Consider the following 25272-nt stretch of genomic DNA (forward strand, 5'->3'; position numbering starts at 1 on the left):
GAGGGAAGGCCTGAAGGGAGGCGATCTGTGACTGCCGCTTCGAATGCAGGGGGCCCGGAGCTGAGGAGGCAAGCAGGTGAGACCAGGGACTGCAGCGCCGGCGACCTGATCCCAGCGCCGGGCCCTCCTTGGAGGCCCGGGGAATTTTGCCCCCTCCTCTCGGCTGCCCTGACACCAGCGCACCTTTGTAAACAGAGCCATTAGTCATAGATGAGTATTAGGGCCTAGCATCCTTTAGTAAAAGAGCCCCTTAATCTCTGCAGGCCATCTTTCCATGCAATTTATTTATTTATAGCATTTGTATCCCACATTTTCCCACCTATTTGCAGGCTCAATGTGGCTTACATTGTTCCGTAATGGTGAGTACCAATTCCGGAAAAGAGAAATACATAGTTAAAGGTATGGAGATGATTAAGTATTCATGTACTAAAGTTCATTATATAACAGCAAATAAGAGATATTTGATTAATCATCTATTGTGAAACAATTGTTTGGACAACCAGTAATATTTAGCTTTGAATCATAGTCAAAATTAGTAAAGACAATTAAGGAATAAAAGTTGCGTGGATCCAAGTGTAAATTTTTTTTTTTTTAGTTGACATTTAGGATGGATTAGTGTGGTATGCTTTCTTGAACAGGTTGGTTTTCAATAGTTTACAGAAATTAATTATGTCGTGGATTGTTTTTATATATTTTGGTAATTCATTCCAAAATATATTCATGTATACCCTGGAGGAAAGGAGGAACAGAGGTGATATGATACAGGCGTTCAAATACTTGAAAGGTATTAATCCGCAAAAAAAATCTTTTCCGGAGATGGGAAGGCGGTAGAACGAGAGGACATGAAATGAGATTGAAGGGGGGCAGACTCAAAAAAGATGTCAGGAAGTATTTTTTCAAGGAGAGGGTGGTGGATGCTTGGAATGTCCTCCCGCGGGAGGTGGTGGAGATGAAAACGGTAACGGAATTCAAACATGCGTGGGATATGCATAAAGGAATCCTGTGCAGTAGGAATGGATCCTCAGAAGCTTAGCCAAAATTGGGTGGCGGAGCAGGTGGGGGAAGAGGGGTTGGTGGTTGGAGGCGAGGATAGTGGAGGGCAGACTTATACGGTCTGTGCCAGAGCCGGTGATGGGAGGCAGGACTGGTGGTTGGGAGGCGGGAAATACTGCTGGGCAGACTTGTACGGTCTGTGCCCTGAAAAAGGCAGGTACAAATCAAGGTAAGGTATACACATATGAGTTTACCTTGTTGGGCAGACTGGATGGACCATGCAGGTCTTTTTCTGCCGTCATCTACTATATTACTATCCTGCTTATAATCGAAATAGAAAAACGCCTATATTGTGACCCAAATCGGGAGATAGACATTTATCTCACAAAAGCGAATAAAGCTGTATAATCGAAAGCCGAATTTGGACGTTTTCAACTGCACTCCGTCGCGGATGCGGACAAAGTTGACGGGGGCATGTCGAAGACGTGGTGAAGGCGGAATTGGGGCGTGGTTATCGGCCGATCAGAGATGGGCACCTTTCGCCGATAATGAAAAACAAATATGCGTTTTTAGCGAGAATTTAGGGCACTTTTCCTGGATCCTGTTTTTACACGAATAAGGCCCTAAAAAGTGCCCTAAATGACCAGATGACCACTGGAGGGAATCGGGGATGACCTCCCCTGACTCCCCCAGTGGTCACAAACCCCCTCCCACCACAAAATATGCCGTTTCACAACTGTTTATTTTCACCCTCAATTGTCATACCCACCTCCCTGGCAGCAGTATGCAGGTCACTGGGGTGCAGTGGACTTCAGGCAGGTGGACCCAGACCCATCCCTCCCCTACCTGTTACAATTGTGCTGCTTAATGCTTATTAGTCGTCCAACCCCCCAAACCCACTGTACCCACATGGTGCCCCCCTTCACCACTTAGGGCTATAGTAATGGTGTAGACTTGTGGGCAGTGGGTTTTGAGGGGGATTTGGGGGACTCAACACACAAGGGAAGGGTGCTATGCACCTGGGAGCTCTTTTACCTTTTTTTTTGTTTTTGTAAAAGTGCCCCCTAGGGTGCCCGGTTGGTGTCCTGGCATGTGAGGGGGACCATTGCACTACGAATCCTGGCCCCTCCCACGAACAAATGCCTTGGATTTATTCGTTTTTGAGCTGGGCGCTTTCATTTTCCATTATCGCTGAAAAACAAAAACGCCCAGCTCACAAATTGTCAAATAAAACATGGACGTCTATTTTTTTCGAAAATACGGTTCGGTCCGCCCCTTCACGGACCCGTTCTCGGAGATAAACGCCCATGCAGATAGACGTTTTTGTTCAATTATGCCCCTCTATGTATTCCATATTTGCGTACCTAAATAGGAGAAACTGGATGCCTATGTTAATTTAGTATCCCTTCTGTAAAAATGTTCTCTTTGATCATTGCAAATAAACTATGGGGCATGTTATATTCCAGATGGAATGTCAACTAATATAAAATATTCTCTTAATACCATCCCTTCTGTCAAACCCATTCATTATCTTTGAGTATTAGTGATCCTCTAACTCTGTCTCATTTCCTGTATCTTAGAGTCAAACTGCCAGATGAGAACCTTGGATAGTGGAATAGGAACCTTCCCTCTCCCTGACTCAGGAAACCGGGCCACAGGACGCCATCTTTCAAAGCAAGACCCTGCCTTGGAAACTAAGATTTTCACATCTCCTGAACCAGCTCTTCTGCTATCTCCTTCAGTCAAAACCAAATATTTAAAGAAGAAGTGCCTTCAACAGAAAAAAGCCAGAATTCTGAAGTTAGTAGCATTTGTCTTTCAACAGCTGATCCTGTCAAGTCTACCAAAGGTTTACAGCCCGTCCAAAGCTGCCTTCCAAAATCTGCATCCTCAGGTAACTGACAGTTGCAACTCCGCATTGCTTCATTAGCTAAAATAACATTGGTGATATTATAAATTTATTTATTATTTCTTTTATTTATTTATTATTTATTTTATTAAATGGCAAATAGAATAGCTTAACTATAATCTTGTTTGCAGGTACACACGAGCACTTATGCCAGCCATAGAGCTGGTGTAAATGCTTGAGCATGAATGTCAAATATATGCACATATCTTATAGTATTCTATAAGTTAAATGCACTTAAGGGGTGCATGACTTTTGGGTGCTATGTAACACCACAATTTCTCTCATATAATGGCAATAGGTACTTTCATAAGACTATAGTTCTGTGAAGTGCATATATTAAATTATTGGAAGAAAAGGGGGAAAAAGCTTCTGAAAGAAGCCCAACCACCAACCCATAGAATCGTTAATGAAAGCGAGGGTTGAGGAAAATCAAAGGGCTGTTTTATCTTCACTGGCATAAAAAAAAAAACCCTTATTTATTTAAATCTAAAAATGCTAACCTCACAGAACTGACTTTATATGCCATTATATGAGAGAAATTATGGTGTTACATAGTACTAGTAATGTCTAACCTTTTTTTGTGACATATACGTATTGACTTTTGGGTGCTGTCATTTTGGGTGCTGCCATTTGCTGCAAAGGAGGTGTTCTCATGGAAGGGGAATGGGTGCATCATGGGCATTCCTATTATTTTAGCCACATTTTATAGAATACTTTCATTTGTAGACACAACTGCAGCATCTAGGTGCATCCATTTACACTAGCCATAGACAAGGCATAAGTGATCGTTCCTAAACTTGGGCGCATACGTGTTGACACACTAGTATTCTTTAAATGTGCAGGAGAAACAGGAGAGGACCTCCGCAAAGATACACAGGCAACACAACAGCAGAAGTGATCCAGAGAATGAAGACAAGCAAGACTTTGCCACAATGGTTTTCATTGGAAAGGGACACAACTCGGCCAAGTTTCGGGTTTGCCTTCGTCAGGAGTCAACAAAGATCTTCCAGAAAAAAAAAATCAATAAAATTCAACAATGGAACTACATCACATAGCAGCTGAGTGCCCCTAACATTAGGTGCCTAGGGGGTCCTTTTACTAAACTGTGGTAAAAAGTGACCTGGGCTAGTTCGGACGCGTGAAATTGGCACACGCCGGGCCCTTTTTTACAGTGGCTTGGAAAAAGGTCTTTTTGTTAACGGGGCAGTAAATGGCCATGCACTAATATAAAAAATAGCATACGGTTATTTACTGCTTGGGCCCTTAACGCCACCTATTTACTTGGCGGAAAGGGCTTAGGCACTACTCATGCAGTAATCAGGCAGCGCGTGCCAATGTGGCCCTGCTGGCGATTACCACTACAAAGGGCCCCTGTGGTAGAACATAGAAAATGATTTTCTACTGCGGTAAACAGCGTGCGCCAACTTTGAAATTACCCCCGGGCAGCTGAGCTACCCCGGTGATAGTGCTGATTTGGTGCATGCTACCCAAGTGTTAGCCCTACTGTGGCTTAGAAAAGGGGCCCCTAAGTTTGAATTACATGCATACCTGCTGTTTTACCCCCATTTTGGCACCCAAGTACCTAATTAGCACCTAACGTAAGAACATAATGGTCCAATGGTCCATCTAGCCCAGTATCCTGCTTCCAGCAGTGGCCAATCCAGGTCACAAGTATCTAGCAGAAACCAAATAGCAGCATCATTCCATGCTACTAAACCCAGTGGCTTCCCCCATATCTGTCTCAATAGCAGACTATGGACTTTTCTTCCAGGAACTTGTCCAAACCTTTTTTAAACCCAGATATATTAACCGCCGTTACCACATCCTCTGGCAACAAGATCCAGAGCTCAACTATTCTTTGCGTGAAAAAATATTTCCTCCTATTTGTTTTAAAAGTATTTCCATGTAATTTCATTGAGTGTTCCCTAGTCTTAAATTCATAGAATACTGCCATCCACATGCATAAGTGTAAAAGGCAACAGAGCACGTAGCGCTATTTTATCATTTACACATACATATGGATTATCATGTAAGTGCAATGTATTTCACAGGAGAGGGCATTAGCAGGACATTAGCAGGACTGACAGTCACACGCTTGTTTTACAGAATACTGTAATTTACATGTGTAAATATTGCATTTAGGTGCTTGCATGCATGCCAGCCATAGATCTGTCATTAGTCCCCACACCTAAATTTATGCACACCATTGCCAACTTATGCATGTGCCCTTTTCAAATAGGCATTCCCAGTACTGGATCAGTGCACATAAAAAGGCCCCCTGCGTTTAAGCAGAGGGTATAACATTGGCTGAGCAGCCCAGAGTCAAAGGGGGAAAGTTTATGGGAATAGTAGGGCAAAGGGAGGGTTGGGCTAGAAGAAGGAAATGGTTAATAATTCATAATAAAGACGAACATGAATTACAAGGATTAGCAAGGGGGATGAGGGTAAGATTATAAGAAGAGGATCAATTGGTAGGTAGGCTAATGTAAAGAAAAAAAGGGATTTGGAAAGACGTGAGGTATGGGCAGTGTTTTAGTGATCCGAGTGAGAAGGAGTTTGCTTGGGTGGGAAAAGGTGTTTTTGTGGCGAAAAGGAGGGTAGAGGGTGATGGTGGATCAGGTTAATTTGTCCCTCCCTCCCTACCCACCCAGTTATGGTTTTGAGGATTTAGCAAATGTGGGAGGGTAAATGGGGTCACAGCTTAGCGGCAGAGAAGAAATATTTTTACATTGGAGATTGGGAATAATTGTCAAATTTAGGGCCCAATGGAGGCCTAGCCAATTTTTGTCTCGTGTGCATCATCACCATGAGATGGCACTATTGACACCGTGGGTCGTGATGGGGAGTTATTGGAAGGGAAGTAATTGGTGCAGCTAGGGGTCCTTTTATTAAGGTGTGCCGAAAAATGGCCTGCGCTGATGTAGACGCATGTATTGGACGCGCGCAGGTCCATTTTTCAGCGTGCCTGCAAAAAAGGCCTCTTATTTTTGGCCGAAGATGAACGTGCAGCAAAATAAAAATTGGTGCACATCCGTTTTGGGCCAGAGATCTTACCGCCACCCATTGATCTAGAGGTAAAGTCTCATGCGTTATCCATGCGGTAATGGTCTATGCACGTACAGTGCCGATTACCGCCCGGTTAGCACCACGCGCCAGAAATTTTCCGGTGCGCTTAGTGGACGTGCGTAAAAAATGAAATTACCAGCCGGGCTACGCGGTAGCCAGGCGGTAGTTCAAAACTGACACACGTAGGATGCTCGTACGCGTCTGTGCGGCTTAGTAAAAGGTGTTTTAAGTTTATGAAAAGTTGGGTATTAAAATTAAATTGGAATTTGATGTTTAATAAAAATTGCATCCAAGGTCTTGCCAATTTGGAATTGAAGCCATGTAAAATAAAATTTTGGAACGATTAGAGAATGAACGTGACGGATGGGATTTGCAAATGCCAGTGTTAAAGGATGTGCCCGCTTATAGAATTGCCCTGTTGAAAGTAGCTGGGTAGTCTTGGCCTCCCCCCCCCCCCCCCCCCCCCCCCCCAATAATAGCTCAGGAGAATCACACAGTTTTCATGATGATGCTTAGTCTGGCGGCAAAAGAACTAACAGAGAATGCAGCATGAACTATTCTGTACATGAACCTGAGGCAATACTGCTGACGATTGTACAGGAACCTTGTTTGTTTGACAGAGGTGAAATGAAGCGCTCGGGTGATGGAAGTGTGAGCAAGCATCTTAGCAAGCTATCCTCCCTTCGTTCAAGCCGACATGCCTGTGTATTCATATTCATTCGCTGCTTACACTCAACTGAGGATATCGGTCAGGTCAAAAGAGTGGCTTCTCAATTCCAAAAGGGATAATGAAAGTCATGTATATTATAATACAGCATATAATGTATTGCGCAAAGCCAATAGAGATCCAATCTGACAAAATCACATGAAGAGTCTTATTGAGTTTTAAACAAGACTCTCAAGGATTCTTCATTTGTTTTTTTTTTCATAAGCTATAATGAGTTTTCTTCTGTAGTCAATGAATAACTTTTTCTGTGTTTCAAACTTGGATGATCTGCAATTGTGAACAATAATTCCTCAGCTATTTGGCATGTAGCACATTCAGTTCCCGCCCCCCCCCCCCCCCCCCCCCTCCATGATGGATATAGTTTTAAGAAATGCTTTGTTTCCACCTTTAGCCTACTTTACTTCAGGGTCACATATTCAATTTCTTTGAACCTGCTTTTTCAGGTTCTAGCCAAAGGGTATTACGGAAATTATGCTTATTATGGGTTGTTATAATGATGCCTCTCTGTCTTGATTTCAGTGAAGTTTTGTGTCTGCTGCACCTTCTGATTTCACTGCAATTAGAGATTTTTTTTCTTTGAAGCTGATTTAGAATTTTTTTTTTCCTCCGATACATTATTTAAAAGGTCCTTTTGCAAAGTTGCAGTAAGAATTGAGCTTTGTTCACTCTTACTCTGGTCTTTCCCGCAAACTAAGGCTATTTTTACCACAGCCATAAAAAAGCCTTATTTTCTATTAGTTTTATTGATTGATTGATTTGGTACCATAAGGGATATTAATAAACCTTGGTACTTTCAGGCCTTTTCCTCCATCAATGATCATTGACGATTGATCATTTACATCGCTCTTCTTACTTAATCAGTGGAGTTGCAATTTAAGTACTATATTTATTGGAGTATCTCCACTACCACGTGATCGAGATTTAGAGGATTCCGTACATTAATGTTACCATTAGTGTACAGCCATTATTAAAATATTATCACATGAACATTTACTGCCACCTATTTAAGAGGCGCCAAGGCTCCCGTGTTAACGCTTACTCTGTGCCCCGGACACACACCCAGAAAACAATTAACCGCGGTTAGGATATGCACATGCCAAAACTAATGCGAGACACTTTAGCTTGTCCTGCGTAAGGCTTTTTTTTTTGCTGTGTTAAGGATAAAAGGACCCCTAAACGGAAAACCAAAGCCCGCTATGACATTTCAACCGCTTATGTTTAATACAGCACTTATTTGGTGGCTCACATCCCATGCCAGAATGTAATGATTCTTGCAACTGACATTTTAATTTATTTATTTTTTTTAGTTCACAACTTTATTCATTTCAATGTAAACACAAATCAACACAGAAATTCCAACACAGCATCGCCAGATGGCGTGACCCCCCCCCACCCCACCCTCTCCCTACAACCACAGCAAATGCCCACTCAAATTAGTCCAATAACTCTGTATGATGCCAAAGAGGAGCCCAAATGGTAGGGAATGTGTCAAAGCGACCTGCCCATTCTGCTGCTATTGCTTGTATCAAACATACAGAATTCCACCAGAAGCTAATATTCAGTACTGATGAAAAACGACTGCTCCCATAAGCATGTAAAGTTTGCCACTGCATGGAAATATACTCACAAAGAGGGGCATTTTTGAAAGGGACGTCCAAGTTGCGATTTGGACGTCCTTGCAAAACGGCGAAATCCAGGGGCGGGGAAAACCCGTATTTTTGAAACAAGATGGACGTCCATCTTTTGTTTGAAAAATACCGTCAGAGATGTCCAAATCCTTAAATTTGGACGTCCCTAGACATGGACGTTTCTGACTTTCGGTAATTTTCAAAACCAAAGACGTCCATGTCAAAAATGTCCTAATGCAAGCCATTTGGGCGTGGGAGGAGCCAGCATTTGTAGTGCACTGGTCCCCCTGACATGCCAGGACACCAACCAGGCACCCTAGGGGGTACTGCAGTGGACTTCATAAATTGCTCCCAGGTACATAGCTCACTTACCTTATGTGCTGAGCCCCCCAAAACCCACTACCCACAACTGTACACCACTACCGTGAAGGGGGGCGCCTAGATGTGAGTACAGTGGGTTTGTGGTGGGTTTTGGAGGGCTCACTCTTTCCTCCACTAATGTAACATGTAGAGGGTATGGGCCTGGGTCTGCCTGTCTGAAGTGTATTGCAGTACCCACTAAAACTGCTCCAGGGACCTGCATGCGCTGCCATGGACCTGAGTATGACATATGAGGCTGGCATAGAGGCTGGCATGAAATATTTTTAAAGATTTTTTTGAGGGTGGGATGGTGGGAGTTCGTGACCACTGGGAGAGTAACTGAAGGTCATCCCCGATTCTCTCCGGTGGCCATCTCATCTTGTCATTTTGGGCACCTTTTTGTGCCTTAGTCGTAAGAAAAACAGGTCCAGGTGAAAATGCCCAAGTGCTCGTCAGGGATGTCCTTGGTTTTTTTGATTATGGGCCAAGGACATCCAAGTGTTAGGCATGCCCAAGTCCCGCCTTCGCTATGCCTCCGACATGCCCCCTTGAACTTTGGCCATCCTTGCAACGGATTGCAGTGGGAGACGTCCTAAATCGGGTTTTGATTATACCGATTTGGACGTCCCTGGGAGAAGGACGTCCATCTTCCGATTTATATCGAAAGATGGATGTCCTTCTTTTTCGAAAATGAGTCCAAAGGTCTCCTGGAGGCCCGAATAAAAGGCTGTCATATGTCAGTGGAGTTGCAATCTGGAAAACTTCACAAATTTTCAGCCGCACCTGCTCCCAAAATGCCTGCACCATGAGGCAGGAAAAAAGCATATGCTTCAATGTCCCAACAGATATGACACACAGGTCTAACACTAATTAGAAATATTAGGGCCCATAGACTGAAGATGAACTGACATTTAAGTTTTGATGGACAAGTGTCATGGATCACCCTACTTCCAAAACCAGTTACATTTAGTTGGGTTGATAGGCGTCAACCAGTTGAGGATCAAATTAAGGTCTGAATTGTAAATGTATTCTCAACCTGCTAATGGTTAAATTGATCCTTCAGACAGGTAAAGTGCTTTATATATTCTTAGGAAATTAGAAGAGAGAGGTTATAATTAAATATCTTGAAATTCTGTTGGTTTTGCAGCGATTCCAGTGCACAATATAATGGTATAATAGAGTTCTAACTCAGTCTGTGCGCTTCATTGAAAATGTCTCTCCTCATTTCACTTCAATGCTAAATAAATTATTGTTTAAAACATACATTATTTTTTTTATAATAAATGCATTGTTAATTAATGACATGTCGAGGAGAGATGCAGAAAAGAAATCTTAGTTATAGATTGTGTTCCGTGCTTGAATAGTCACATGTGTGACCTCAATTCAGCAGCATGCAATAGAGTAGACTCCATGATTAAACACTGTCATTATAACAAATTGAATGGGAACTGCAAGCGTTGAATTGCTTCATAAGAACTTTGGTAGCAGCGAGATTGCTCTGATCTTAATGCTAATACTCAGTGAGCGAGCCTTCTAAGGTTTGTGTCTTAATTAAATTGTCATGAAGAGATGTAAAAAAAAATAGAGTAGTAAACAGCAGATTGTGAGGTCAACTCATTCTTCTCCCTAATGTCTCCCTTGACCACCTCATTCCCAATCTTTCTTCCCTAAACAAATACGTTTGAAAAAAAAAAAAAAGGCCATCAAACCATACTCTGTATATTGCCTTAGGATGACTTACCTTTCCGTTTCATCCAGAGCAAATTAAGTAAACAACATCTTTTTCATTCGGGAAATTTCTTCTTTAGATGTATTGTGTCCTGTCAGTTGATGTACATTCAGAATGATTTCTGTGTGCTATCTAACACTGAAGTGGGTAGCAGCATTATAAGTCACCCTGTAGTGTTTTGAAAGGTGTGTGTTTGTATATCGATGCTAAATGTTTCAAATGACTTTCAGCTAGCGAATCCTAGGTGAGTTTTACTAGTATCATTATCTTATGCACCTTAGGCCCCTGTTTACAAATGCGTGCTAGCGTTTTTAGCACGCGCTAGCCATGTAGACGCTCATAGGAATATTATGGACATCTACATGATTAGCGCATGCTCATTTTTAGCACGTGCTAGAAACTGTACCATGCATTTTTAAGCAAGACCCTTAGTGAGGTACGTTACTCAGACATTTGGGGGGGGGGATTCTGGTATCCTTCCCCCTTTCCCTCTCTAAGTTCCCCCCCAACTGTTTCCTACCATACATATACCTCATTATACCACAATATCATTTTGTATTCATTCATACTATGTATTTGTTCAAACCGTAGCCGGCTAATGCCGTTAACGGTTATATGTAAGCCACATTGAGCCTGCAAAAGGTGGGAAAATGTGGGATACAAATGTAACAAATAATATGGTGCCTATAAAATCCACCCAGAAAACATTTTCACCTAAGCATATTTTATAAGTGCCACCTAGATTTTGGCACAGTATATAGAATGCACTTTGTTGATATCCTAGTTCCTAAAAGTATGTGCATCCATTTACACCAATGAAAACATGGCGTAGATCACAGAGCATAGATTAAGGCGCAGAGGGCCTTATTCTATAACTATGCATGTAAATTTCAGAATGCCCACGAAACACCTATTTCCACACCCATAACCACGCCCCTATTTGTCTGTGCATGTTAGAAATTAGGCGCAGTACATTACAGAATATGCTTAGCAATTTGTGCATGTAAATTCTAATTATTGCCAATTAGTGCTCATGATTGCTTGTTAAGTGCTGTGATCAACACTAATGAGGTTGTTAAGCCAATTAAGTTGCATGCATTGTTATAGAATCCACCTGGTTTTCAGTGCGGATCTCTAGGTGCGCTATATAGAATCCAGGGGTTAAGGGCCCGTTTACTAAATTGTAAGTTTTGCACATACCACACTTTAAACACAAGACTTAGTATGCGGTGAGTGCAAAGCCTGTGTTGTGCAAACAGGGGGCTCACCCTTCATCTGCCCTGCATTTACATGATGTGCTAAATAGCACAGAGGCACCCGCACTATCCCCCACAGAATGTAATGCAGTATAAACCCAGCAAAGAAACGATAACAGGTACCGTTGTCATAACGGTGCTTCCCCCCCCCCCCCACTTTCACGCAGCTCAAGTTCCTCCCATGGCACAACCATGGAGGAGTGGCCTAGTGGTTAGGGTGGTGGACTTTGGTCCTGGGGAACTGAGGAACTGAGTTTGATTCCCAGCACAGGCAGCTCCTTGTGACTCTGGGCAAGTCACTTAACCCTCCATTGCCCACCGCATAGAGCCTGCCATGAGTGGGAAAGTGTGGGGTACAAATGTAACAAAAATAAAATAACCCCCAATTTATTTATTTAATTATTACATTTGTATCCCACCTTTTCCCACTGATTGCAGGCTCAAAGTAGCTTACAATAATATTGTAGTAAATTACAATGCAAGAAGAACAATTTTTACAAGTTGAGCATAATAGAAATAACAGTTGAACAGCGATGGGTATTGAAGTAGGATATAATTAACAATTAATCAGTAGTAAATATGAAGATAAGGTGTAATTAAAGTCCATTTGATCATATAATAGTAAGGGATAATTCTGATTATGTTGAATCTGGGGAATAAGCCTTCTTTAACAATACTGTTTTCAGTGATTTCCTAAAGTTTAGGTAGTTCTGGGTAGTTTTTGTTAATTTGGGTAAGGCGTTCCCTCCATACACCCACAAAGCACACTTCCAGTCCATGAGAATCCATGATCCACTTCTGACACCCAAACCCACAAGTCTAATCCCCAATCCCCTTCCCAACAAAGCACACTTCCAATCACCAGTCCCTTTCCTGACACCTACAAAGCACAGTTCCAATCCCCTTCCCAACAACCAAAAAGCACATTTCCAATCCCCTTCCTGACATCCTCAAAGCACAAGTCCAATCCCTAATCCCCTTCCTGACACCCAAAATGCAAAAATCCAATCCACAATCCCCCTTCCTGAAACCCACAAAGCACACTTCCTCTCCCCAATCCCCTTTCTAACATCCACAAAGCACAAGTCCAATCCCCAATCCCCTTCCTGACACCCAAAATGCAAAAATCCAATCCACAATCCCCCTTCCTGAAACCCACAAAGCACACTTCCTCTCCCCAATCCCCTTTCTAACATCCACAAAGCACAAGTCCAATCCCCAATCCCCTTCCTGACACCCAAAATGCAAAAATCCAATCCACAATCCCCCTTCCTGAAACCCACAAAGCACACTTCCTATCCCCAATCCCCTTCCTGACATCCACAAAGCACAAATCCAATCCCCAATCCCCTTCCTGACACCCAAAATGCAAAAATCCAATCCACAATCCCCCTTCCTGAAACCCACAAAGCACACTTCCTCTCCCCAATCCCCTTTCTAACATCCACAAAGCACAAGTCCAATCCCCAATCCCCTTCCTGACACCCAAAATGCAAAAATCCAATCCGCAATCCCCCTTCCTGAAACCCACAAAGCACACTTCCTCTCCCCAATCCCCTTTCTGACATCCACAAAGCACAAGTCCAATCTCCAATCCCCTTCCTGACACCCAAAATGCAAAAATCCAATCCACAATCCCCCTTCCTGAAACCCACAAAGCACACTTCCTCTCCCCAATCCCCTAGCTGTCACAGCCAGCTGCTCTTCCTCTCATCCATGTCCAACCTAGATCTCATTCTCATGTTAGGCAGCTATAGTGGGATTTTTATTGCAGCAGCTGCCTTTCTAATGCAGGAGAAAACAGCACGGGCCCATGCTGTGTCTACCGCACGCACGGTATTCTGCGCATTGGCTGCTTAATGCAGCTCAGCAAATGGACCCCATTAGTCTCACTTAAACTCAATAAAATGCATTTCTTAGCTCAGGATTATTGAGTTGATCATTGTTTTTACTTTAACATCCTCTCCTTCCTTTAGGAATAATTAAACCTAAAAGGCAAAATGAACCAGAACACAGCTTTACTAGCTCTGAATCATTAGATCATGCTGCAGAAGTCTCAGAATCAACGAAGGATCTGCCAAACTGGGGTAACAAGAAAGCCACACAAGCACAGGTACAGAGTTACAAGAAGAAAAAATTATGTCAATATGTGGATAATAATATGAGTAACAGCAGACTTCTGAAGATATGCCCAGTAAAAGGCTGTTTGAGAAAAGATGCAAACACAGGCATTATGTTGCCTCTGTTCTAGGTAATCAATAGAATAAAATAAAACATAGGAAAGAAAATAAGATGATACCTTTTTAATTTGACTAACAATACATTTTTTTGATTAGCTTTCGAAGGTAGCCCTTCTTCGTCAGATCAGAAATAAGCAAATGTTGATAGATGACAGTATGAATAAGTGACACATCAAGGCATTTCAGTGACAGTCTGACAGGGTGAGGGTGGGGTGGATTAAGTGAGAGACAGGGAGAGACAGGAGGGTGAGGGACAGGGAGATATGCATGGTGATAAGAGGGTGACAAAGCAGTAGAAGTTTATGGTTTATAATGGGCTAGGAAACCCAGATCTTTGTTAAATCCTGTCTGGTGGGTGTCACAATATTTAATCATTCTTACCTCAAAGGTCTTACGGTTCTGTATTGTTTTAAAGTTCCCTTTTAGTATTCTCACCATAAAATCCTTTGTAAAGTGTTGTCCCACAGTAATCAATGAGTAAGTTCTGAAAGCCAAAACAATACAGGGTTTATACTGTGAATCCTTGTGGTCCTGGGTTAGTCACAAACTTAAGACCCTTTTACTAAACTGTACTGAAAAAAAATTCAACTGGGAGCTTTTACTGCCACCTATTTAGAAGGCGATAAGGGTTCCCACATTGTCAGCATTTTTCAGTTAGCATACACTAATGTCAGCACGCTAGCCGAATAACACTTCCACGCCCATTCTCCACCCCTGATATGCTCGCTCCAAAAACAAAATTAAAAAAAATTAGTACAAACATATGGCAAAACTAATGCAAAATGCTTTACCGTGTCTTGTGTTAGGCCATTTTCCTGTGTTAAGCTCACATTCGCACTTAGAGGTAAATTCTGTAAATGGCGCATAAAAATGTGCACCAAGAAAACCCGCTTAAGTGGTATTCTATAAGCCACACCTAAAGTTCACCACGGTATATAGAGTACACACGTAAGCAGAAAGTCACACATAAATTTAGGCATGGCCATTTGCACCAACGAAAATGTGCTAAATTGATACACACAGCACCATTATTCTGTAATTATGCATGTAACTCGAAGTCACACCCCTGTTCTGCCCCAAAATGCCCATGAACCTCTCATTCCCGCTCCCCTTTTTTTGGAACGTGTATAAATGTTAGGTGTGGATCCTGCACCTAACTTTACGCATATTGTTCCCAATTAAAACTAATTAGTGCCATTAATTGCTTGTTAAAAAGCCAATTATTGGCACTTATTGGCTTGTTATTCAATTAAATTGCACACGCAAATTGGGAACATGCCTAAATTTACACGTGCAATTTTTGGCAACCTTTACAGAATCAGAGGATTAATGCAGTGTAGTAAAAGGGCTCTTTAGATTGTGAGGCCCTCTGTACCTGAATTGTAACTCACCTTGAACCACAACTGAAAAGGCATGAGCTAAATCCCAAATCTCTTCCCTTTATGTATAACACAAATATACTCAGGGCATAAAAGAATTGATTAAAAACCAACATAAATATTAACAATTAAACATAATTACATTCTAACAATAGCAAATCATGTGTCCAAATTAAAATCAAAAATTAAGACCAGAATTCAGATCTTGGAAGTTATGAAACATAGGGGCCTTTTACTAAGCTGCGGTAAAAAGTGGCCTTAGCGCACGCTTACGCAGGTCTTTCCCATGCACTGAAGCCATTTCTTACTGCAGCAGTAAAATTACTGTTTTAAAAATTTTTTTGTAATAATTGCCATTCATTAATGTCGATGGGAAACAGAAGAAACAAATCTCTGCAAGAGTATATAGTGTATGACAAGACAGCGAAGATGACTCAAAAAGTGGACGACGCCCCAGATAAAAATAGCTGTTTATTGGAGGGTGAACAAGACTCGACACAGCTGTGTTTCGGCCTATGAGGCATGCATTAAGAGTCTCTTGTGTTCAATAATTATATCCACTTGTAGTGTTTGTCGTCATAAGTGTGTCTAAATAGAAGCTTGATGCGCCCTGTGCGCCGGAATAAAACAAAGCTATAGTTAGCAATAAAACCTCAAGGGTGAGCTCGTAGTTTAAAAGCAATGGTGCACACGGCCATTAAAAATATTACCAAGGGGCCCTTTTGCAAAGCTGTGGGAGGGTTAACGTGTGGATAGCATGCACCAAATTGGTATTACCTCTGGGCTAGCGCATGCACCCAGCAGTAATTCAGAGTTTGGCGCATGCCAAATCCTGCGGTAGAAAATATTTTTCTATTTTCTACCTTGGGGGCATTCCTGGTGGTAATTGGAAGTGCAGGCCATGTTGGCACGCGCTGTATGGTTATCGCACGGGTAGTGCATGAGCCCTTAACCGCTAAATCAATGGCTGGCGGTAAGGGCTCAGGCCATAAATAGGCGTGCGATAGTTTTAATTGTTGCACATGCTCATTTCCCGGCCCGTAAAAAGATGGCCTTTCTCCCAGCCGCAGTAAAAAAAAGTGGCCCAGCACATGCCCAAAAGATACTCCCACACTACCGCAGGCCATTTTTTACATTAGCTTTATAAAAGGACCCCCCCAAGTGAGCATTTACCGCCAACCATTTTGGAGGTGACCAGGGCTCACAGAGCAATGCTGCTAAGGGTCGACTGGTGCCATTTTGAACCTGAACAACTGATGGGGCAGGAGTGACTAGGAAGCATATCTGTCCCATCTGCTAAACACCAGGGAGACCCTTGAGAAGCATATGTGAGCAGAGTTTATGCTGGGGGGGGGGGGGGGGGGGGGGAGGTCTGTGCTTCAGGGAATCAGGGGGATGGAGGTGAGAGTGGTTCGGTTGTGCACCATTCCCTTCAAATAGCAGCTCATGGAGGAAAAATAATACCAGCTTAATTTATTTTTCCAGGAATAACATAGCTCATGAGATTGAATGCAAAATGTATTATTCATTTACTTTGGAAGTAACAAACCTGTAGTAGTGAGTTACTGGAGGTTAGTGACTCTCATGGTAAATTAAGCTATGATAAAATATGATATCTTACCCCTCCGTGCATATTATTTTTTGGAAGGAAACATGCCCTCTTTGAAAACTTCTGCAAACTCCGCAGGTGAAATTATCTACGGACTCTGCATCCGTCCACACAGTTTTGAAAATTGCCCTTCCATTGGGCAGCTTTTCAATATAATTATTTTGATATAGGTAGCCTAAGAAATCAAAATCAGTGAGTCAAAACATTGTGTTCTGATAGGGAAAAAAAATACTGCTTGCTAATTTCCCCCCTTTCAGAAATAACCTCAGTACCCTGCACGTGAAGGACTTTGCTGAAATGCAGATTATAATGCTATAGCCATATGGTCTGGCAAATGATTTGTTTGTTTGGCTCAGATGTGCCGTATTGTAAAATGTCACTTTTTGCCCCAGTGTGTATTCATATGGCCAGTCTAAAATTGTCCTATCATTACTGTGCAGGATACAGCCCTACGAGCGTGTACGTATTCTGCCAGCAGCGACAGTGACACTGAAACAGAGTACGAAACCAGCAGTTTTGGAACTGGTGAGGAAAAACTCTTACATATGATGAAGAGGAACAAGCCAGGTAAATGAAAATGTGCCCTCTGGAGATTCCAAAGTCTGGATCCTGGGGGCAGGGGGGTTGGCATTTAATTGACGCTGTGGTTGTTTTTCATGATGCTTTCTGCTTGCTGAATTAATTAGTTTTGTTTTACATTATTTCTCTCTGGCAAAGAAATAGTGAAACATGGTTGTAAAGAGATGATTAGAAGTATGACTCCTAGTTTGATGGTATTTATTTCCTCCTATCAACATTTTATCACATTTCATGTAAGGGATTCAAGCTTTATACGGTATTTGTTTTTATGTGGTGTGAGTCAGCTGAATAGCCATCACATAAAAACTTTATTAGAGCAACCATTAAATACATTTTCAGGAGGCCTGAAATAAAAACCCACAAGAGCCATGGTTTATATTTGGTTTTGGTGAACTTTATCATTGTAACAAATAATCTCTGGCCAGTCAGGTTTAAATGAGATCAGAGCAGAGGACTTGCCTGGCTGAGTCAGACCAATGATCCATCAAGGCCAGCATCTTGTCTCCAGCAATGGTTAATCTTGGTCTCTTAGAAGTTACACGTGAGGTCAGAGATGGTTAAATATTATCTCAGCTAGGGTAGGAGTGGATAAACATGTCCCACTGCAGTATGTGCAGCCCCGAGTCACTCCTTGTGTGTGTGAGTAAGACTGACAAGTTAGTTACTTCTTCCATTAAAGGCCTGGTTGAAGAGCCAAGCTTTCACCTGCTTCCTGAAGTACAGATAGTCTTGTGCTAAGCGAAGCCTTTCAGGCAATGCATTCCAGAGTGTGGGGGCTACTCCGGAGAAGGCTCGCTTTCGGGTATCACATTATGTAATGTCTTTTGGAGAGAGTGTGGTTAATGAAAGTCCTTGGGAGGACTTTAGTGTACTTGGCGGTGTGTGGAGGATCATCCTATTTTTCAAATACTCAGGGCCATTTCCTTTCAGGGCATTTCAGTTCAACTAAAGATTTCTTCTGTGAAGCTGTGCTCCTGACTTATACAGACTTAGGGCTAGCACTTTCATTAGGTCAACCAGGAGATTGCCTAGAGAGCTGGAGCAGCAAAAAGCTATGGGCAATGAAGCTAAGTCCTCTCCCTCCCAGTTCCCACCCTCCTAGAGGCCCTACCCTCTTGCTTTCACTGGAGGCTCAGCTCCCATGGTTGGCAGGAAGGAGGGTGCTTAGTAGCGCTGTTTCCTCATCTTCTGTGCAGGGTTCATCTCATACTCTGAGCCATGAAATTCCATGCCCTCTTGACTCATACCTGGAGACTGACTCCATACAACAGAGGAAGCTGGCATGCTATTCAGGGTCCTTCATCTGGGCATAGGAGCCACCTTTTCAAAATTATCGGGGGTGCTAAGCCCAATGGAAATAACCTCTCCCTGGACACATACAAGGAATTTTCTTAATATTGTGGGTGCTCAAGCACCCACAGAGTCGGCTCCTATGTTGCTGGGCACAGGACCTAAGCAGCCAGGGAAGTGCTGAATTAGGGCCTTCGGGAGAGATGGGCCAAGTCAGTAAGTTGCAAGAGGGGCTAGAGCCAGAGGGGCAGTGGGTGGGTGGCACAAGATTAAAGGTTTGCCTAGTCCACTAAATATCCTTGCAGCAGCCCTCTGCAAACCATCTACAGATGGCCATATTCCCAGCAATAAATTTAGCAACTTAGTTATTCATTGACTGAAAAAATATCTTTCTTATCAGTTAGTTTCATGGAATGTCACCTATTATAGAATTGGACTTGATATACCACCTTTCCGTAACTACATTCAAAGTGGGTTATATAGTATATACAGATACTTATTTATATCTAGGGCAATGGAGAGTTAAGTGACTTACCCAGAGTTAAAAGGAACTGTAGTGGGAATTGAACCCCGTTCTCCAGGGTCAAAGTCTGCTGCACTAACCACTAGGCTACTCCAACTCCACTGTGTAAAAGGACAATTTGTTCATACTGGTGATTTTATTTAGTTATTTATTTTGATGACATTTATATCCCACATTATCTCAAGCACATTTAAGTTCAATGTACCCTTGCAGATATTACAATAATATAATGACTAAAGAATGGGTGTTAGAGTTACAAATATGAAATAAGGACGAGAGATGAAGAGAGACTAGGGTTAACGGTAATATAGTTTGCATTGTAAATATAATAGTTTAATTATTGCTATAAACAGTAGCACAGTTATGCTATTGGTTGTTATTAGTAGGAATTTTTTGAAAAGGAAGTTGTTTTAACATTTTACAAAAACTCACTGATTTCATAAGTTTTGGCAGGGAATTCCACTATTTTCTTACTCTGTTATGTAAATCCTGCCCAGAGAACTGATTTAACTGCTACTTTCTTACAACTGGGGTAGTGAAGAAGTAAGTAATCTCTGCTTTCCACGTTTCAGTTTTGATAAGGAAGCTTAACTAAGGATTTTTTTTTTTTTTTTAATCCCACACTTTTCCCCACTCATGGCAGGCTCAATGCTGCAGGCAATGGAGGGTTAAGTGACTTGCCCAAAGTCACAAGGCGCTGCCTGGGCCAGGAATCAAACTCAGTTCCTCAGGACCAAAGTCCACCACCCTAACCACTAGGCCACTCCTCCACTCAAATTGCATATATGGGTCCTTTTACAAAGGTACATAAGGGCCTATGGGCGTCCAGCGTGAGCCATATCGCCATTACCACCCAGCTACTTCTGCCCTGGGTGGGAATTCTGTGTGCGCCAAAAATATGCGGTGAAAAACAGTAGTGGGCACGGGCTGCATGCCTACCGCCTGGGTAGCACGTGAGACCTTACCGCTAAGTCAATGGGTGGCAGTAAGGTCTCAGGCCGAAAATGGATGCGCGCTGTTTTTTATTTTGCCGCACGTCCATTTTCCGGCCCCTTAATAGAGGCCCTTTTTCCAGGACGTGGTTAAAAAACGGCCCAGTGTGCGCCCAAAAGACACGCTCGCACTGCCGCAGGCCACATTTTGCCGTGACCAGGGGCGTATCTGCGTGGGGGCCTGGGCCCCAGTAGATTTGGCCCTGGACCCCCCTGACAACGACCCTCTCCATCCCTCCTCCCGCCACCAACCCGCCGTCGCCTATCTTTGCTGGCGGGGGACCCCAACCCCTGCCAGCCGAGGTCCTCTCTTCTGTTGCAGTAAAGCTTTCTATTTTGAGTCTGAAGTCCTGCAAGTCAGGACGTCAGACTCAGAATTTGAAACTGAAGGAAGCTTTGCTGCAACAGAAGAGAGGACCTCGGCTGGCGGGGGTTGGGGTCCCCTGCCAGCAAATGTAGGTGACGGCGGTGGGGGAAGGTTGGCGGCGGGAGGGGGGTGGAGAGGGTCATCAGCAGGTGGGGGGTCAAAGTTGGCAGCGGAGGGGGGGCGGCAATGGCGGGGGGGTTAAAATGTGCCCCCTCACTCTGGCTCTGGCCCCCCTCCCACCGAAGTCCAGATACACCTCTGGCCATGGCTAAGTAAAATGGCCCTATATTGAGGAGCCATCCTATATAATATTTGAGAGGTGATCACACATAGGAAACCGGTGTAATTTCAGAAGCAGTGGAGTGGCCCTCTCGAAGCGTGGAGCCCTGTGGACAAGTCAGGCCGCTGTATTCTGTTCAGTTTGCATTTTTTTGAGAACGTTTTCTTTACAACCAGAATAAATGGCATTACAATAATCTATCTGTGATAATACTAACGATTGCATTAGAGTACGGAAGATCTATCATTTCCCCTCCGAGTCGTGTCTTTACCAAACTCCTTCAAAAAGGAGTGATTCCCATTATTTGTATTGCCTTTTTTATCTTTTGTGAAATTGGTGCCCAGAATTGCACACAGTACTTAAGTTATAGACATGCCATGTTGGTATTAATTTAGACTTAGTTCACAATGTTTTATTGGTAACTGAAGGCAGGTTGCGCTTAGAATACTATATATATTTCTTTCTCCTTAGAAAGGTCACAGTCAGAGTTTGTACCTGAGATAAAGGAGGGTGAAGTGACTTGCTCAAGAAGCATCAGCAAAACTGAATCCTGGCTTTTCTGGTTCTGTACCTGCCCTTCCTCCTTCCACCTCATGGGCCCATAAAGAGACATTATAATTATGACTGCAAGTTAATAGTAAACATAGTAGATGATGGCAGAAAAAAGACCTGCAACGTCCATCCAGTCTGCCCAACAAGACAACTCATGTGTGCTACTTTTTGTGTATACCCTACTTTGATTTGTACCTGTGCTCTTCAGGGCACAGACCGTATAAGTCTGCCCAGCACTAGCCCCGCCTCCCAACCACCGTCCCCGCCTCCCAACCACCGGCTCTGGCACAGACCGTATAAGTCTGCCCAGCACTATCCCTGCCTCCCATCCTCCAGTCCTGCCTCCCACCACCGGCTCTGACACAGACCGTATAAGTCTGCCCAGCACTATCCCTGCCTCCCACCACCGGCTCTGGCACAGACCGTATAAGTCTGCCCAGCACTATCCCCGCCTCCCAACCACCAGCCCCGCCTCCCACTACTGGCTCTGCTATCCAATCTCGGTTAAGCTCCTGAGGATCCATTCCTTCTGAATAGGATTCCTTTATGTTTATCCCACGCATGTTTGAATTCCATTACCATTTTCATCTCCACCACCTCCCGGGGGAGGGCATTCCAAGCATCCACCACTCTCTCCGTGAAGAAATACTTCCTGACATTTTTCTTGAGTCTGCCCCCCTTCAATCTCATTTCAAGTCCACTCGTTCTACCGCCTTCGCATCTCCGGAAAAGGTTCATTTGCGGATTAATACCTTTCAAATATTTGAACGTCTGTATCATATCACCCCTGTTTCTCCTTTCCTCCAGGGTATACATGTTCAGGTCAGCAAGTCTCTCCTCATACGTCTTGTAACGCAAATCCCATACCATTCTCATAGCTTTTCTTTGCACCGCTTCGATTCTTTTTACATCCTTAGCAAGATACGGCCTCCAAAACTGAACACAATACTTCAGATGGGGCCTCACCAATGACTTATACAGGGGCATCAACACTCCCTTTCTTCTGCTGGTCACACCTCTCTCTATACAGCCCAACAACCTTCAAGATACAGCCACCGCCTTGTCACACTGTTTCGTCGCCTTCAAATCCTCAGATACTATCAAAGTTAGCTATGCGAATAATGCATTAATCATTAGCCACAATTAAAAAATGTAATCGCACTGCGGAATCTCCTTTCTCCTACAAACATCTCTTCTGCTCTCTTCCATTCCTGACTCTATCCTCAGCATGATCCAGCATCTTTCCCTTCAACTAGGATTCATCAGCGGCCCCTGCACGTCAGCCTACCTTAAAAATGGTCTTCTATTGGTCAACAGCAGCGGCAGTGTTGCACATATGCTGCCTGCATTCTGCTCCAAAGCTTTCCCTCTGGCCTGTTCTGCCTCCTCTGATATCACTTCTTGATTTTGTGTGGGCGGGATGGGTCAGAAGGAAATCTTCAGACGTGGTCGCAAGCAGCCACTGTCAGGGACCGACAGAAGACCATCTTGATGGAAGACTGGGGGAGGGGGAAAGGGGAATTGAGAGGGGGCAGATGCCGAACCCTGAGTGGGGGAGTGGAGTGAGCTGTAGACCTGCAAGCAGAACTGGAGGGGTCACCAGTGGAAGCTATTGCCTAAACAGCAGCCACGAAAAGAACTTTGTGTTGCTCACCACCAAGTTTGTGTTGCTACTCATGAGGGTGGAGGGGAGGAAGAGTGAGGTACTGAACAATAGGAGGGCGGGAGAAAAAAAGATAATGAACCTGGGGGAAGAGGAAAGGGAGGGAAGGAAGAGAAAGGTAGATATGTTGGATCTGGGGGGTGGGAGGGAGAGAGATTATCAGTCCTTTAGAGAAGGGAAATGGGATGGGATTTACTACACGGCCTTTCTGCGGTTACAATCAAAGCGGTTTACATATTAAGAGGGTCTTTTACAAAGGCGCGCTAGTGTTTTTAGCATGCACTACGTTTTAGTGTATGCTAACTGTAGTGTGTAGCGCATGCTAATTTTTAGTGCACGCTAAAAATGCTAGCGTGCCTTAGTTGGAAGACCCCTATATACAGATAATTTTTTGTACCTGGGGCAATGGAGATTTAAGTGATTTTGTCCAGAGTCACAAGGAGCTGCAGTGAGGAATAAATAGATAAATAAACTTTAATTGTGCGATCAATCACAATTAAAAATTGTAATTGAAATGCAGTCCTAATTATAATTTTTGCAGTTGTATTCTCTATTCCTTTCCAAATAGTTACTAATATTCTAGTTGCATTATGGACCACACTGCACACTGAGCTGAAATTTGCAATGATTGTCCTTAATGTCTCCAAGATCCTATGCGTGAATGATAACTTCTAATATGGAACCCAGAGTTTTCTGTTTCTCTACATTGTGCATGTTTTTGTTTCTTTACTTTTTTTTTTTTATTTTAAGAAGTCTTTATTCAAGGGGACTACACATTATACATAGAGAAACCATGCATAGTCTTAGAACAGTTTTGAATAAAAACAAACAGAGCCAAGAAAAAAGCAATCTGATCCTAACCCCAAAAGACACATAGAAACTTCTATATTTTTAATAAGGTTTTAAGCTGTAAAAACCCCCACCCCCACCCACCTGAATCCCCCAACCCTACTACCCTAAAAAAAACCACACACCAGACCCCCCCCCCCCCACACCACCACCATAAGCCTCGTCACGAACAGTTCGAAATAAAAGGCTCCCAAATTGCTTCCCATTTAGCCAGAGTTTTACGACGTATTGCACATTGCCTTTCCATTTCACAAACATACCACAACTTGTTCACCCATTTTATCAAGGAAGGGACCCGAGGAGATCTCCACTGAGCGGCCAACATAACCCTGGCCACCAGCATTGCATATGTCACCAGCAGAGACTGTGATGTGGTCAAACCCGGAGGTTTCTTAGGAAAAAGAAAAATTTCAGGTGCCCATTTGATAGGCCGACCAATCCACCTTTTAAGACGGTACTGGACAGCCTTCCAAAAAGCCCTAACTTTACCACATGCCCACCAAATATGGCCCATTGTCCCCCTCTGACCACAATTCCTCCAACACAATGGGGATACTGACTCAAACAAATGGTTCAAGCGAACCGGTGTCAAATACCACCTATAGAATACTTTATTTATTCAAAAGGTTGTCAGCAATCAACATACACATATCAACTGCTCCATGTTTATCATTTGTGCTTGCCCTCATTAAATTTCATCTGCCATTTAGTTCCCCAGTTCCTCAATCTCACAAGCTGCTCCTGCAGTTCTTCACAAAAAGCTGAGTAATTGTATCCACTGCAATTTTGACCATGTCATAAGTACATAAGTAATGCCATTCTGGGAAAAGACCAAGGGTCCATCCAGCCCAGCATCCTGTCCACGACAGCGGCCAATCCAGGCCAAGGGCACCTGGCAAGCTTCCCAAACGTACAAACATTCTATACATGTTATTCCCGGAATTGTGGATTTTTCCCAAGTCCATTTAGTAGCGGTTTATGGACTTGTCCTTTAGGAAACCGTCTAACCCCTTTTTAAACTCTGCCAAGCTAACCGCCTTCACCACATTCTCCGGCAACGAATTCCAGAGTTTAATTATGCGCTGGGTGAAGAAAACGTTTTCTCCGATTTGTTTTAAATTTACTACACTGTAGTTTCATCGCATGCCCCCTAGTCCTAGTATTTTTGGAAAGCGTGAACAGACGCTTCACATCCACCTGTTCCACTCTGTCCTCCACTGTTAAGCAACACTGGTCCTAGTACAGACCCCTGTGGCACTTCACTCCACTGGAAAACTGACT

At 43.2% G+C, this 25272-nt stretch overlaps 1 protein-coding gene across 1 annotated transcript in view; it reads left to right on the top strand.

Moving 5' to 3' along the window:
* Window positions 1-25272, top strand: part of LOC115475131 (nck-associated protein 5-like) — a 173806-nt gene that overhangs the window by 87206 nt on the left and 61328 nt on the right. The window contains 4 exon segments of the mRNA XM_030210870.1: window positions 2574-2714; window positions 2717-2887; window positions 13645-13781; window positions 17337-17463. Of these exon segments, the coding sequence (XP_030066730.1) occupies window positions 2574-2714; window positions 2717-2887; window positions 13645-13781; window positions 17337-17463 (576 nt within the window).

Source organism: Microcaecilia unicolor, chromosome 7 (assembly GCF_901765095.1).
Source record: "Microcaecilia unicolor chromosome 7, aMicUni1.1, whole genome shotgun sequence".
NCBI classification, from domain to species: domain Eukaryota; kingdom Metazoa; phylum Chordata; class Amphibia; order Gymnophiona; family Siphonopidae; genus Microcaecilia; species Microcaecilia unicolor.